The 13,972-nt window shown below is 37.5% G+C and overlaps 1 protein-coding gene across 4 annotated transcripts in view; it reads left to right on the top strand.

Moving 5' to 3' along the window:
• dock3 (dedicator of cytokinesis 3) overlaps positions 1–13,972 on the top strand; it is a 223,631-nt gene that overhangs the window by 71,822 nt on the left and 137,837 nt on the right. For all 4 annotated transcript variants that reach the window (XM_060858528.1, XM_060858527.1, XM_060858529.1 and 1 more), the window contains exons 4-5: positions 2,039–2,094; positions 10,195–10,291. In XM_060858528.1, coding sequence (XP_060714511.1) covers positions 2,039–2,094; positions 10,195–10,291 — 153 coding nt within the window. The remainder of the gene's footprint in view (positions 1–2,038; positions 2,095–10,194; positions 10,292–13,972) is intronic.

Below are 13,972 nucleotides of genomic sequence, written 5' to 3'. Positions count from 1 at the left end.
AACAAACATGAGACATTTATTCTCTAGCACAGATAACAACAGCAGGACACACAGATGACAGAAATAATACAGATTAAAGTAATACTCATGAACCATAGTGAGAGCAAAAGCTGAGAAAAAACAGAAAGCCCAGACAGAAAGGTTTAGTGGAAATCTTCACTATAACACATTGTTTACTGTATGCTGTCCAAGATATTTATCTTTTTTGATTAGTGGTTATTAGTGATGCACGGGTTGGGTTTTTTCCAGTAAAGTGACAATTTCTTTACCTGCCCCAACCCAACCCTTTTTTTTTTTCTTAGCAAAACCATATTAATTAGAAATCTAACATTCAATGAGTAGATAGCAAGAATACAGCTAAGACGCTTTTTTTTTTCCTTTTGTCTGAGTGTTCAAATTTTTTGTTAACAATGTTGGCACCCCTGCAATTTTAGATATCATAGGCAAAGCTGTTTTCTTCTTTCTTCTTACAGAGATCTCTTTCTTAACCAGTGTAATCAGATTAAACAAGCACGTAAAAAACCTTCAATTTCAGATCCCAGCATAACTAAGGTCAGGTAATTGATGCTGACCTGGGTTTTTAAAGTTGCACTGCCACACGTATTTCATTACTTTTGTGGTACATGGACTCTGTAACTTTTTTTGTGGAAAAAATGCCTTGGTTACCTTGTTTCAAGCCATTCTAGTGTGGTATAGAAAGCCTGCAGGAAGACTCATGAGAATATCATGAATATTCAAATGAGCTATGCTGCTTGGCTCCGATTGGCTAACCGCTACTGTAGGATATGAGAGCATGACCATTCATTCACCCAGCGCAATAGGTAGCCTAGGCTACAGGAAATTTGTTTACAATCACCTTGAATTGCGGCAGAATGGCTTCTTCACAAGCCCGTTGATGTTCAGCTATCCTTGCTGTATAGGAAACTCACTGAGCTACACGAATTCTGGGGGCACAGTCTCAAGTGGGAGAGCTCATGAATAGTAATGAGCTCAATCATTACGACGTCAGACTGAGCAGCTTTTCCAACTGACCTGATTTCCCCCCTTATTTCTTTTAAGTGGCTAGAACTGACCGGGGAGGTAGAAGTACGTTTTCAAATTCACGACACAACACAAACACATATGGACCTAACACACATCAAAAAATACAAGTAAAAACGGTTTTGTGTGGAAGGGCACCTTTAACCCCAAGCAGTCTCATTATCTCAGCTAGACTAGTTCAGACTAGATCCAGCTCTTCTTAAAGGATATTATTATAGTTTTACAGAATAGTTTGGAGTAATTGTAGATGATTGTAGTTCCTTTTTTTTTTTTAGCTCACTTTAATGTTTTTCCATATCCTTCACTTACCTCTAATTGCATTACCAAAACAAAAAATGCAATATCCTTTTACCTTTATTTAAAGAATTCTTGGAGTAAGTACTATAGACTTGGATTGATGTATTTGCTGTTGTTACTGGATTCCTACTTTTACCTCGTCAGCGCAATATCAATATGCTGATACTAGATCAGTCAGCATCCTAGACCGAACTTACTTACTTACATTTTGTCTCAAAAGGAACTGAACAATAGTCAAAAGGACTGAACAATTGTTCACAGGTATAGTCAATATTTAAAAAAATTTCAATGAATGAATTGTGCCAAAGGAAAAAAAAACCCAGCTAAGATAAAATTAACTAAAAGAAGAATGATGAAATATTGTGATGTGCAAGACATTTAGAATGACATAAATGCAACATTTTATTTCCTTACATAATTGACAAGCTAGGTATTATATAGTCAAGTCATGAAAGCTTTGTTACCTGCTTTTTAATCTGTTTCTTTCCCTATAAAATACAGTGAATTTCAGCCATTTTCATTTCTGTTTGGATTTTTTTGAGCTCTCAGAGTGACAACAGTTAAATCATAAGTTCCAGTTTTGTCAGTTTGATCAATTGTAGGAACTGTGAACCAATTGCAGCTCTATTTTATTCCTTCCATAATTGGCATGTTGGGTTTTAGTGCTCAATTAACCTCAGTTTATTTTTATTTTTTACAGGGCATCTTCCCAGCTAGCTATGTATATCTGCGGAAGGCTGTTGTTACCAACCGAGGGTAAGTGCCTTTTGCTGAAGTTGCTTAGTGAATGAGAAAATAACCACAATAGCATGACAGAGATACCTCCTTCACATATGTCTTCTAAGTTTACACATTCATCACACCTGCATGTGGGGAGCACTTGCACGAAAATAAAATCAATCAGACAAGTATACATATACAGTTATATTACCTTAGAAAAAATGATAAAGTAATGCACAAAGTTAGGAAACAGTCCATATATTCAGCCCATAGCAGACATGGAAAAATTGATAATGATTAACAATAAAGAACAGAAATTGTGCAAGAAATTAGTTATAGCTATAATATAATCTCTAACTCAAATCTCAATTGCACCAACTGCCAAACCAGCTCCACACACACTGCTGTTCTAGAAATGTTCCACCACATAAATATCTGCTCAGTAAGATTTTGAATTAGAGGAAAAACTAATCATGCTTTATTCTGATAAGACAATTTGATAGCACAGCAATTTCCTTAAACAGATAATGTCATGAAAACCATCACATTAGGAAAGGCAATATATCATAAATAAATAATATTCCACCTGTATGTGCACTAAGGTTACATAATGTTCACCTATTACCCAAAAATCTGCAATATGTAAAACGCACCCTATTTCTCCACCCAAGTAATATCAATTTTTACGTAATATCTTCCTTACCTGCTTTCTGTTTCTTTCCCTATAAAATGCACAACAGTGCTTAGAAATTCACTACCTTTCAATCATTTCCATTCTTGGAATAGCTGCAGAGGCATTCGCTCAAAAATATTTTGATAAATCACTTCAATATTTTTGTGTTACTGCAGCTATGAAATACTTATTAAATTAGCAAATATCTAAGCTTTTTAGACACCAAACCTCCAAAATACTTGTGACTTTTTCTGCATGCTTGGATTTTTTTTTAAATCTCAGCATGAAAACACTTAAATTAAGTTCCATTTTTGTCAATATGATCAGATGTTGAAACATTGGTGAATATTCATGATGGAAATGTGAATGAAGTCTTTCAAAGTAGTTACAAAAAAATTAAGGCAATTAGTGGGAATGTCTCTCACTGTAAAATCCAGATTTATTAACAAAATAACAAGGGTAACAAAGACAGTAAACACTGGGAAAACTGGGCAAGAACATAACTGGACTAGAAATGAAACTACATAATTAAATATGCAGACTGAAGGCACCGAACAGATACCATGGATGAAGACAAACTTGACATGAAGATGTTGGACCTTCATTGAGCTGAGGCCAACCCTGTGAGGATAATGAGGCATCTAAAGATGTGCCAGCTCTGGGTGGATTCTGCTTCATGAAGTGTTAGATCATTATAAATATACAGTCTGGCAATTGTGTATTGAGTAGGAGGTTGTTGTCCTCAAAGACCACATGTAGTTGGCATCTCCTCTTATAATCACACCCTCCAGTGTCACCCGAATGAGGATCCCTTTTAAGTCTGATTCCCTTGAAGGTTTCTTCCTCTTCCATCTAAGGGAGTTTTTCCTTGCCAAAGTTGCCTCGGTCACCTCAGGCTTGCTCATTGGGGATAAATACAAACACATTTAAATATAAGTCTAAAATTGATCTTGAATTTTTGCATTATTTTAATCTTTGTATAATATTAATTTTTTTGTATTATGTTTATCTTCTGTAAAGCTGCATTGAGACAATGTCCATAGTTAAACGTGCTATACAAATAAATTTTAATTGAATTGATAAACACAAACTTAAAAACAAAGACAAGGATCCCACACTGTGACACACAATACAGTCAGGAAATATAGGAGAGACAGTAACACATAGGGGACATGTATGCAGATACTGAAAGGTATTAAGGCTAGTACAGGGCAAAGAGATTTCGGGCACGCACCCTAGAGTAGGGCAAACTAGTGCAGGGCAAAGACATACACTCACTCCTGAAACGCCCCTAGAGTACCAACAGCGAATGTTCAAGCATAACTCTGACAGAGTCATGTATTTAGTCTGAGGTTGTCTAATGGTGCTGATCAGCACTGAGTCTGCAGTTGTGTAATGAGTTTGTGTATTTGATCTGAGATGGAAATTATGTATTAATTCTAAGGTGTACTGACTGAGGTTGTCTATTGAATACTGTGTATTTGAGCTGAGGTAGAAATTATGTATTATGTTTTAGGTGTACTTAATCTTAGAGTCTTGTAGCCTTGGATTTGGAGACGAAATTATGTATTGAGTCTGAGGAGTACTGAGTATGAGTTTGAGATTGAATCTGACTATTGTATCTGAGATGGACATAAGTCTGAGGTGTACTAGGGTTGTGTATTGTGTGTGTCTGAGGTAGAACATACAGTACTGTATTTACATTGGTAGGCATTGTTTCTGTTTATTGTCTTTTGTGTATTGTCTTTTTTGTATGGTCTTGTAATTTTTTGTCTGCACTGTCTTTTGTCCTGCACTGTCTTGTCTGTTTTGTTTGTCTTGTCTTGCACTGTTTGCACCAGGTTGCACCGTTGCATTTTATGTGGCTAAGACTTACTTACTAAGTCATTAGCTCTGTCTTTGTTTTATGTACTGTAGCACTATGGACTACGGTGGCCGGGAAGTGCAAAACAAATTAACAAAACCCAAACCAAATTAACAAAACCGAAAACACATTAACAAAACCCAAACCAAATTAACAAAACCCAAAACACATTAACAAAACCCAAACCAAATTAACAAAACCCAAACCAAATTAACAAAACCCAAACCAAATTAACAAAACCCAAACCACATTAACAAAACCCAAACCAAATTAACAAAACCCAAACCAAATTAACAAAACCGAAAACACATTAACAAAACCCAAACCAAATTAACAAAACCCAAAACACATTAACAAAACCCAAAACACATTAACAAAACCCAAACCAAATTAACAAAACCCAAACCACATTAACAAAACCCAAACCAAATTAACAAAACCGAAAACACATTAACAAAACCCAAACCAAATTAACAAAACCCAAAACACATTAACAAAACCCAAAACACATTAACAAAACCCAAACCAAATTAACAAAACCCAAACCAAATTAACAAAACCCAAACCACATTAACAAAACCCAAACCAAATTAACAAAACCCAAACCAAATTAACAAAACCGAAAACACATTAACAAGTCAGACAACCCGGAAGCGGTTGGTATAATTTGTTAATGGAAACTTACCATCATCGGACGAGACACCTTTCATTCACCTTTATATCTTTAATGACAGTCATCTTGTCCAATGATCGGTAAGTTTCCATTCACAAACTATACCTACCGCTTCCGGGTTGTCTGAATCGGTGCATGAAACACATTAACAAATCAGAAAACAAATTAACAAATCAGAAAACACATTAACAAATCAGAAAACAAATTAACAAATCAGAAAACACAACGACATTTCAGACAACCCGGAAGCGGTTGGTATAGTTTGTGATTGGACAAGACACCTGTCACTCAAAGTATACATGAAGTTCAACAGTCTGCCACAGGGAAAGGTTGGAATGGATGGATGGAATGGATTACTGTGGATTAATTCTGTTATTTTCTTGAATGGAGAACTTTATTTAAACGGAGAACTTTACACATTACACATAAGATTCCATACCTGTATATCTTGAGTGACAGGTGTCTTGTCCAATGATCGGTAAGTTTCCATTCAAAAACGATACACTACCGTTTCTGGGTTGTCTGACTTGTCGTTGTGTTTTCGAATTTGTTAATGTGTTTTCTGATTTGTTAATTTGGTTTGGGTTTTGTTAATTTGGTTTGGGTTTTGTTATTCCGGGTTGTCTGAAATGTCGTTGTGTTTTCTGATTTGTTCATTTGTTTTCTGATTTGTTAATGTGTTTCATGCACCGATTCAGACAACCCGGAAGCGGTAGGTATAGTTTGTGAATGGAAACTTACCGATCATTGGACAAGACGACTGTCATTAAAGATATAAAGGTGAATGAAAGGTGTCTCGTCCGATGATGGTAAGTTTCCATTAACAAATTATACCAACCGCTTCCGGGTTGTCTGACTTGTTAATGTGTTTTCGGTTTTGTTAATGTGGTTTGGGTTTTGTTAATGTGTTTTGGGTTTTGTTAATGTGTTTTGGGTTTTGTTAATTTGGTTTGGGTTTTGTTAATGTGTTTTCGGTTTTGTTAATTTGGTTTGGGTTTTGTTAATGTGTTTTCGGTTTTGTTAATTTGGTTTGGGTTTTGTTAATGTGGTTTGGGTTTTGTTAATGTGGTTTGGGTTTTGTTAATGTGTTTTCGGTTTTGTTAATTTGGTTTGGGTTTTGTTAATGTGGTTTGGGTTTTGTTAATGTGTTTTGGGTTTTGTTAATGTGTTTTGGGTTTTGTTAATTTGGTTTGGGTTTTGTTAATGTGGTTTGGGTTTTGTTAATGTGTTTTCGGTTTTGTTAATTTGGTTTGGGTTTTGTTAATGTGGTTTGGGTTTTGTTAATGTGTTTTCGGTTTTGTTAATTTGGTTTGGGTTTTGTTAATTTGTTTTGCACTTCCCGGCCACCGTTCACCTGTTACTCAAAGTATACATGAAGTTCAACAGTCTGCCACAGGGAAAGGTTGGAATGGATGGATGGAATGGATTATTGTGGATTAATTCTGTTATTTTCTTGAACGGAGAACTTTATTTAAACGGAGAACTTTACACATTACACATAAGATTCCATACCTGTATATCTTGAGTGACAGGTGTCTTGTCCAATGATCGGTAAGTTTCAATTCAAAAACGATACACTACCGTTTCTGGGTTGTCTGACTTGTCGTTGTGTTTTCGAATTTGTTAATGTGTTTTGGGTTTTGTTAATTTGGTTTGGGTTTTGTTAATGTGTTTTGGGTTTTGTTAATGTGTTTTGCACTTCCCGGCCACCGTAATGGACCTAGAGGAACGTTTTCTTAATTCACTGTGTATTGCAACAGCTATATATGGTTGAAATGACAACAAAAGCTTCTTGACTTGACTTGACTTGAGGTTCGGATTGAGTAATAGATGTAAGGTTATAAACAAATATGAATGTGGTTAAGTATAGAGTTTGATTGTTGTATTTTGTGTTTAGTCTAAGGTGTGTTGAGTATGAATTAAGTTTGAGACTGAGGTAAAAAATGAGTTGTCTGTTGTATGCAGTGTGTGAGTCTGCCTTAATTTAGGTAGCCTATTTAATCAAAGGCACATGTTAAGTCTGTTTCTAAGTTGGTGATTGTGTATTATATTCGCAATAAGAAAGCCACATATTGGTTGCTAAGATTTTTTTATTTACTTCAAAATGATGTTAGGGTTTAGGCTAAATATGTTTTCAAGGATATTGGTTTGACAGTTTTAAAGCAATTATTAGCTATAAATTTGACATAATATTTAAAAATCTGGTTTGTTAAAAGCCTGATGTCAAATTTTGAATAAACTCTTTGCATATAGGTATGTTGTAATAATTAGTTCCAGTATATATTGTGATATTTTGGGGAAACTATAAATTAATCTGCTGTAGAGTAACTGCAGGATCATCAAATGCTGAATTTTTATTGTCCCCGGCAAAACCTTCAAAGCATATTTAACTTGTTCATTCATCTTCACTGAGCACTTTATCCTAATCAGGGTTGCAGTGGATCTAAAGTTACAAATGTGAGGCACGAATGCACCCTGAATGAGATGCATTTACACATAGGGGTAATTTAGCATGGCCAACCCACCTACTGTCATATTTTTAGGAGGTGGGTGAAAATCCACACAGACTCAGGAAGATCATCATGTAAAACTCAGAACAGACAGTAATGCACGCTCAGAAGCAAACTGGGACTGTGGAGGTGTGAGGTAGAAATGCTATTCACTGCACCACGTTTTTCCAGTTAAATACTAGAAAAAAGATGCTAGATGCTAGATCGTAGAACTGTAGAATAGCTAAAGAATTAGTAAAGTTTTTAATACTGTCCTAAATATGACGTAATGAAAAATAGGTGTCTTTGTGTGTGTGTGTGTGTGTGTGTGTGTGTATATGTGTGTGAGAGAGAGAGAGTAAGAGAGAGAGAGAATAATAGAGTAGTACAGCAAAAACAAACACATGAGAATGTACAAATCGAAAATGATGAGTGCTGTTAGTTCACTGTCAGAAAAACAATAAGAAGTGAAAATGTAAGTGAAGAGTTATGAAAACGGGAAAATGAAGTCACATCTCCAGTTCACAAGGCCACATCTTCGGTTCACAAGGTCCATCTCAGTCCAAGCAGCATCAGGATTTAAAAAACATTGCACTTGATATACTCATATATGTCAATATATTGATGATGGTCCTACACGGTAGTTGTAGCCCTAGGTTAAATCTGATTAGTGATCACTAGTGTAACCATATTGATTTAATGATGTAGGAAAAAACTTCAAAAAAACATCTAGTTTTAGTGCATTACAAATATTTCATGTAATGCACTTGGTACTGTATATACAATTCTCTTTGAACTGTTTCCCAAAATTAAGTGTATGAAGTGAATGAAATGTGAAGTAAAACTCCATTCAGACTGTAAATCCCAGTAAGGAGTAAGGAGTAAAATGAAGCCTCAATGTCAGGAACTGTCAAACAATTGCACTTTTGAATGAAATGCATCTCAAGAATTTTTGGGCTGATTACACATTTTCCTACCAATTTTTATCCGCATACCTGAATACATTATATAGTACCAATATAATTTTTTTGGATTTTTACTGATTTATTTAATACATTTTATTTTACTCACATGAACTAGATCAATGCTTGCTAATAATTTTACATTTCTCCTGAGTGAAAAGTCACACACGCTGACAAAAAGATGTTCAGATAAAGCAGGCTCGACAAGACCAACGCATTTGCTTAGTACAATTCAAAAAAAGGATAATGGAAGGACATGACAAGGCTGATGGAGGGAAAATGGGAGGGAGAGATAAATGGCGAGACAGAACAAAAGAGACAGTGGGAGAAAAAAGGAGATGGAACTAAAATGAGTTTGGGAAGGACATTTTGCCACATTCCCTACGGTTAATGACTGCTTAGACAAATCGTGGCACATAGAACTTAGAAGAACAAACAAAAGGGATCACTCTGATGTATCTAGAGCTCTATCTGAGATCTCCATACCCAAACTCACTTATATAGACCACTTTAAATAGAGTAACAATAAGGCAGACCATACACCAGGCTGAATTTGAAAATAATTCACCATCACACTGAAGTAACGAATCAATTAAATGTATTTTATTTGTAAAGAGCTTATAACAGTGGACAGTGTCACAAAGCATATGTACAGGAATTAATAACAGCTTAAAAATTCTTTAAAATAGGCAAGTTAACATCATAAGATGTTATTTGACACCCAAAAACGTGGTAAATATAACATTTCATGACTCTAAGGATCTATGGACTCAATGAAAAAAAAATTGCCTCTAAATCAATACCTTTTTTTGTCATTCACCAGTGAATGTGATCCACTGATTGAGTGATCCAGTGTATGTGATCCTGACCCCTTCTACTCTCTAGACCTGTCTGATCCACCCTGATGCCCAACTTCGTGTTGGAGTTCCCATTAATTAGAGACCACTTACTGATGCTAAAGATGGATTCACATGGACAGGCTAAAGATACATGAGATTCCTGTGGATTGAAGCACTTGCTTCACAAACTATGAAGAAGGCTTTGGACTGCAGATGTCACAAACAGTTTTGCACTCTACTGAAATATACTTCCTGTTAAAACTAGAATGAATTTTCTGGTTCCAGATCATACAGTATAGTGCACAGTTATAGAAGCAAAATTGTTGATAATCACCCTATCAAGTGTCACCCAGATTATGATTGGTTCTCTCTTAAGTCTGATTCCTTATATCGTCTCAGGGAGTGTTTAATTTCCACCATCGCCTCCGGCTTGCTCATTAGAGATACATTTATTACTTTAAAATGTATAGCCTGAATTTATGTATTTTTGTGAGGCTTCTTGGTTGCAATATCCACTTTTAAAAGCTCTATACACATAAAACTGAATTGAATTAAATTGAGTGTGGTTGGAAAAGCAATGATTAAAGAAGCACCTAATCAGTGCCTGCATCGCTGTTTTTGTGTTTGTGTGTGCAGGCAGTATGAAACAGTGGTGCCTCTCGAAGATCCCATCGTGACCGAAGTCACCTCTACCCTACAGGAATGGGCTGTACTCTGGAAGCAGCTCTATGTGGTGAGTCTCAACTTGGCATATTCCTATTAAGATGGATTGCAGTGGGTGTGTTCATGGAGCTGGATTAGCAAATTATTCTGTTATGTCTGCTATTCTGTTGTGGGCCTGAATTAAGAAGATATGTAAAACAAATGGTAGAAATGAATACAACCTTAACAGGCTTTATGAATAAATGAATAAGGAATGCTCACTGAAGTCTACCGGTCTATTACATTGCCAGTTGTTTGACTTTATTAGAAGCTACTTACTGTATGCGCAGAGGGCATATTTAGTGTTTTGTTTTATTTATTTTTTACTGCATACACAATTCATAGTTGGACTCTTATTGGGTAAAGGCTGGTTATGTTCCCTTTTTCATAAGCCTGTAAAACCTTTCTAAAGTTTGGAAAGAAAACTTCAGCAGTGGGTGGAATGGGCTAGGTTGGAGATTGGTGGGTACTTGTCACAGCTGGTGTGCTTGAACCCTCATCTACAGTGTATGATTGCTGCCACTATGAGTAAAAAAAAAGATGCAAGATTCAGTTTCTGGAAGCAGTGCAGGGTGCGGTGTAGATTGGGGTAGCAAGAGAGGTGCATGTGGGGTGGCCCACATGTATCGTTATCATTTCATATTGTAAAATAAACTATAATATAATTACATTGGATTTGTTTTATAGTTGCTTTTTATCTAAACAGTAATAATTTAATTCACCACGATTGAGGTGGTTTTTAGGATAGCAGGGTAGGGGTTATTATAGGACTGGAAGCTGGTGTAGTTTCACCCCCCCCTTGAAGGAAATTGTGAAGCCTGTAGCGCTTAACAATGTTGAAGGGTATGGCCATTTACATGGAACTACTACTGTTACATCCTCTTTATTACCTTATAGCCTCTATCCAGGGGGAAAATAGCTAAGAACCCCCAATATTCAGAAACACCATAAACATTTCAGATGTTCCTCTGACAAAGCATGAATTGGCTTTAACACCTCATTAAACAGAGCTAAGCTAAAGCATTTTAAACATACAGATACATTGTTGGAGGTGAGAACCTTGTTATATTACTTGGCTTTAAAGTCAACCTTCTATTGAAGCTAAGTGTGTTAAAATGATTGCTTTTTTTTCATAATTATAGCACTGTGCCTACAATGGAAAAAGGTTTGCACTGTGACAGCGAGCTTTATGTGGGCCTTCTCTAGATTATCGTGCATTAGTGAAAGAGATGACAATGACAATGGCCTTAAGACTCTCTTTCTTGGTCTTGCGTTTTTCACTAAATTCTTTTGCTCTCTTTTCTGTCCATGTGTGATGAAAGGAGCGTCAGTTTAGCTGAAAATAAATGCGAACAAAAACAACACTCTTTTTTCATACTCCTAAACAAGATATCACACAGAACCTTGGACGTAAGTCACTTGGCACGTGCTGGTAATAGAAAATAACATACACTGAGATACACTGTGATCTTGTTTTGAGCTTTATTCACAGCTGCCTCCAGTACACACAGTACTGATTACACACACATTTCTTTTTATTACTAGTGTTCTATTATTTAGGAACATAATCTTTCGTTCTCTATTTCAATGTTTTATAGTGCCTGAAATTTCTAGCAATGGAAGCATTTGCTTATTAGACATAGTAATGAAGGTGTGTCCTCCGTGCCTGTCAGTAAGAGTGAAGGAGGTGTGTCCTCCGTGCCTGTCAGTAAGAGTAAAGGAGGTGTGTCCTCCGTGCCTGTCAGTAAGAGTAAAGGAGGTGTGTCCTCTGTGCCTGTCAGTAAGAGTAAAGGAGGTGTGTCCTCTGTGCCTGTCAGTAAGAGTAAAGGAGGTGTGTCCTCTGTGCCTGTCAGTAAGAGTAAAGGAGGTGTGTCCTCTGTGATGTCAGTAGGAATGAAGGAGGTGTGTCCTCTGTGCCTGTCAGTAAGAGTAAAGGAGGTGTGTCCTCTGTGCCTGTCAGTAAGAGTGAAGGAGGTGTGTCCTCTGTAATGTCAGTAAGAGTGAAGGAGGCGTGTCCTCTGTACCTGTCAGTAAGAGTCAAGGAGGTGTGTCCTCTGTGATGTCAGTAGGAGTGAAAGAGGAGTGTCCTCTGTAATGTCAGTAAGAGTGAAGGAGGTGTGTCCTCTGTGCCTGTCAGTAAGAGTGAAGGAGGTGTGTCCTCTGTGCCTGTCAGTAAGAGTCAAGGAGGTGTGTCCTCTGTGCCTGTCAGTAAGAGTAAAGGAGGTGTGTCCACTGTGCCTGTCAGTAAGAGTAAAGGAGGTGTGTCTTCTGTCCCAGTCAGTAAGAGTAAAGGAGGTGTGTCCTCTGTGCCTGTCAGTAAGAGTGAAGGAGGTGTGTCCTCTGTCCCTGTCAGTAAGAGTAAAGGAGGTGTGTCCTCTGTGTCTGTCAGTAAGAGTAAAGGAGGTGTGTCCTCTGTGTCTGTCAGTAAGAGTAAAGGAGGTGTGTTCTCTGTGCCTGTCAGTAAGAGTGAAGGAGGTGTGTCCTCTGTGCCTGTCAGTAAGAGTGAAGGAGGTGTGCCTTCTGTACCTGTCAGTAAGAGTCAAGGAGGTGTGTCCTCTGTGCCTGTCAGTAAGAGTAAAGGAGGTGTGTCCTCTGTGATGTCAGTAGGAGTGAAGGACGTGTGTCCTCTGTGCCTGTCAGTAAGAGTGAAGGAGGTGTGTCCTCTGTGCCTGTCAGTAAGAGTAAAGGAGGTGTGTCCTCTGTGATGTCAGTAGGAGTGAAGGAGGAGTGTCCTCTGTAATGTCAGTAAGAGTGAAGGAGGTGTGTCCTCTGTGCCTGTCAGTAAGAGTGAAGGAGGTGTGTCCTCTGTAATGTCAGTAAGAGTGAAGGAGGTGTGTCCTCTGTGCCTGTCAGTAAGAGTCAAGGAGGTGTGTCCTCTGTGCCTGTCAGTAAGAGTAAAGGAGGTGTGTCCTCTGTGCCTGTCAGTAAGAGTAAAGGAGGTGTGTCCTCTGTCCCAGTCAGTAAGAGTAAAGGAGGTGTGTCCTCTTCGCCTGTCAGTAAGAGTAAAGGAGGTGTGTCCTCTGTGCCTGTCTCTAAGAGTAAAGGAGGTGTGTCCTCTTCGCCTGTCAGTAAGAGTAAAGGAGGTGTGTCCTCTGTGCCTGTCAGTAAGAGTAAAGGAAGTGTGTCCTCTGTGCCTGTCAGTAAGGGTGAAGGAGGAGTGTCCACTGTGATGTCAGTAGGAGTGAAGGTTGTCCACTGTGATGTCAGTAGGAGTGAAGGTTGTCCTCTATAATGTCAGTAGGAGTGAAGGTTGTCCTCTATAATGTCAGTAGGAGTGAAGGTTGTCCACTGTGATGTCAATAGGAGTGAAGGTTGTCCTCTATAATGTCAGTAGGAGTGAAGGTTGTCCTCTATAATGTCAGTAGGAGTGAAGGTTGTCCTCTATAATGTCAGTAGGAGTGAAGGTTGTCCACTGTGATGTCAGTAGGAGTGAAGGTTGTCCTCTATAATGTCAGTAGGAGTGAAGGTTGTCCTCTGTGATGTCAGTGTGCCTGTGGTATTGAAAAAAAACATATTTTTAATTAATACCAAGTTGAAAAACATATAGTGTTGAACAGCACTGCTCTGTAATCACATTGCAACAGCTCAAAACAGTACGGATTCACTTGGTGTTATATGTATATATTATATTATTGATCATCTAACAGAATGTACTTGTAATAAGTTCTGGTTCATGTGATTCAGTGATTTGTGTAACATTTTCACAAGAAGT

Source organism: Tachysurus vachellii, chromosome 22 (assembly GCF_030014155.1).
Source record: "Tachysurus vachellii isolate PV-2020 chromosome 22, HZAU_Pvac_v1, whole genome shotgun sequence".
Taxonomy (NCBI): Eukaryota; Metazoa; Chordata; class Actinopteri; order Siluriformes; family Bagridae; genus Tachysurus; species Tachysurus vachellii.
Note: the sequence above shows the minus strand (reverse complement) of the source record. Positions and strands in the feature narration are given on the sequence as shown.